This window comes from Nelumbo nucifera, chromosome 6 (assembly GCF_055504915.1).
Source record: "Nelumbo nucifera cultivar China Antique chromosome 6, China Antique-T2T, whole genome shotgun sequence".
Lineage (NCBI taxonomy): Eukaryota > Viridiplantae > Streptophyta > Magnoliopsida > Proteales > Nelumbonaceae > Nelumbo > Nelumbo nucifera.
Window position 1 is genome coordinate 65,257,870 of NC_142654.1, and position 2,498 is coordinate 65,260,367.

General features: G+C 45.6%; 1 protein-coding gene across 1 annotated transcript; it reads right to left on the bottom strand.

Annotated features, from left to right (window-relative positions):
* Positions 1-1,140: 1,140 nt before the first annotated feature.
* On the bottom strand, positions 1,141-1,803 carry LOC148791146 (uncharacterized). Its single transcript, XM_088890405.1, has one exon. It carries the CDS (start codon positions 1,801-1,803, stop codon positions 1,141-1,143), a length of 663 nt encoding a protein of 220 aa, XP_088746531.1.
* Positions 1,804-2,498: the final 695 nt, after the last annotated feature.

Genomic DNA, 2,498 nt, shown 5'->3' on the forward strand with positions numbered 1-2,498 from the left:
TTGAGGGGTTTAAGGGTTACAGGAAGGAGGACCCCCAGTTCTTGTCAGGAGGGGTTCCTGCAAGCAATTCATCCAACTTGCAACTACCGCCACTGGAGCTGATCCACCATTTTTATTTTGTTTTATTTTCTTTCTTTTTGTTATTCAGTTTTTCTAGCAATTTAATTTCTGCAATTTTTTATTTTGGTTTCATTTAATTTCTGTTTTTCTTTTTCTTTTGCAGATCTGAATTCGCCCATTTCTAGGCTGAGGTGTCTCGAGGGGTTCGAGGGCTGAAAGGAGGAGGAATGGCTTGTAATTTATCTTCCTAGAAAGATACTGCCACTGGATCCGGATTTCAGCATATTTTCATTTATTTTCTTGTTAATTTCAGTTTTATTTAATTTCTGAATTTAATTTCTTGTCTTTTTCAATTATGAATATTTAATTTCAACTTTAATAAACTTTATTTTCTTATTTTCTGCAAATCCCAAATCTGTTTTCTTTTTCTTATTTTTCCAAAACAAAATAATAATTTTTAACCTTGCTTCCCTGAGGATTCGACCCCTTCCTCACCACTAAACTACGTTATTTATTTAGTTTTGAGGATTGGAAATATATAAATTATTAAACTGGTGTCCCAGGTGTTTGATGACGCATCCCAAGTGCACCAGCTGGCTGATGGCATAAGTTGGCATGCCTCTAGCATTGGTCACACCTCCGTACCAGCTCAACTGCTTCTTTGTGAAGGGTTGGCCAAAAGTACCCCTACCTTAGTGTTTTTTGGGTTAGGGCTTGACTGCCGAGGTGGTTACCGCAGATGCCTTCGTGAATTTCTCGGAGCACATACTTGCCCTCCTCCTAATGGAGGCATCAGAGGTAAGGCAAGGTGAAGGATCTTCTATACAATTTCCCCTCAAGTAAGGTGTAGTGGGCAGCCTGACGTCGGAGTCGCCTAGCTTCGTTCCTGTCGTCGATGATGGGGTCCATCCATGATGGTTCGACCTCTACTGGGAGTACTTGGGCTTCTTATATGGAGAGCCGTGGTAGCTTCTCCACGCGGATAGTGCGGCCAAGGATTGCATCCGAGGTGCTTTCCAATTTAGAAAGGATGTCGGCTCTTGCGTTCTCGACTCGCGGGACTTGCTGCAGGGAGAAGCGCTAGAAGCAGCATGCCAGTTCTTTGACTTTAGCGAGGTACTTGGATATGCTTTGCTCTCTGGCCTCGTACTTGCCATTGACGTGATTCACCACCGGTTGTGAATCGCTGAAGGCTTCGACATGTAATGAGCCAAAGTCCCTAGCAAGCTGTAAACCAGTGAGGAGGGCCTCGTACTCGGCTTCGTTATTGGATGCAGGGAAGTCGAACCTTAGCGCATAATCTATGACTTCATTATCTAGGGTGAGAAGGACGAGGCCTGCTCCACTTCCTTTAGCGTTGGATGAACTGTCCACAAAGAGTGTCCACTTGGGGTGTGCCCCCTCGGCCGGGTGATCCCTTTCAATATCTTTGGGGGCTCGGTTGAAGGTGCATTCTACTACGAAGTCTACTAGGGATTGTACTTTGATGGCGGGCCTCAACTGATACAGTATATCAAATTCAGACAGCTCAATGGCCCATTTGGTTAGGTGCCCCAAGGTCTCGGGTTTGGTGAGGACAGCCCTAAGGGGCAGGTTTGTTAGGACCATTATAGCATGAGTTTGAAAATACGGCCTACGCTTTCTAGCCAAGACCACAAGGGCGAAGGCCAATTTCTCCACTTCGGGATATCTAGTTTCAGCATTGTAGAGGACTTTGTTGATGTAGTATATCGGCTTCTGCATTGTCTTCTTTTATCAACATTGAGCTGACTGCCTTGTCCCTAGTCGATAAGTATAGATAAAGGGTCTCTCCTGGGGCCGACCGAGCGAGGAGGGGAGGTGAGGCAAGGTAGGCCTTTAGCTTGTCAAAGGCCCGTTGGCATTCTTCCATCCATTGATATTCCTTTAACTTTTTTATGGCGCGGAAGAAAGGAAGGCAGCGGTTAGTCGACTTCGACATGAAGCGGTTGAGAGCAACTATTTGATCAGCGAGTCTCTGAGTCTCCTTCACCGACCGAGGTTGTGCCATGTTCAGTATGGCTTGTATCTTGTTAGGGTTGGCCTTAATGCCACTTTGAGTAACGACGAAGCCCAAGAATTTGCCTAAAGTGACGCCGAAGGCACACTTGCTGGGATTGAGTTTCATGTTTTACTTCCACAAGGTGTTGAAGGTCTCGGCCAAGTCTGAGGTGTGCATCTCAGCTTTCGGGCTCTTTACCACCATATCATCTACATAGGCTTCGACATTCCTCCCCATTTGATTTTTAAACACCTTATTGACGAGGCGTTGGTAGGTGGCCCCTGCATTCTTGAGGCCAAAGGGCATCACTTTGTAGCAGTAAGTGTCGTGCTCGGTGATGAACGAGGTCTTCTCCTTGTTCTCTGAGTGCATCTTTATTTGGTTGTATTCGGAGAAGGCATCCATGAAGTTGAGTAGC

Excerpts from the sequence above, each read along its gene's own strand:
- LOC148791146 (XM_088890405.1), bottom strand. The coding sequence starts at position 1,803 with ATGCAGAAGCCGATATACTACATCAACAAAGTCCTCTACAATGCTGAA.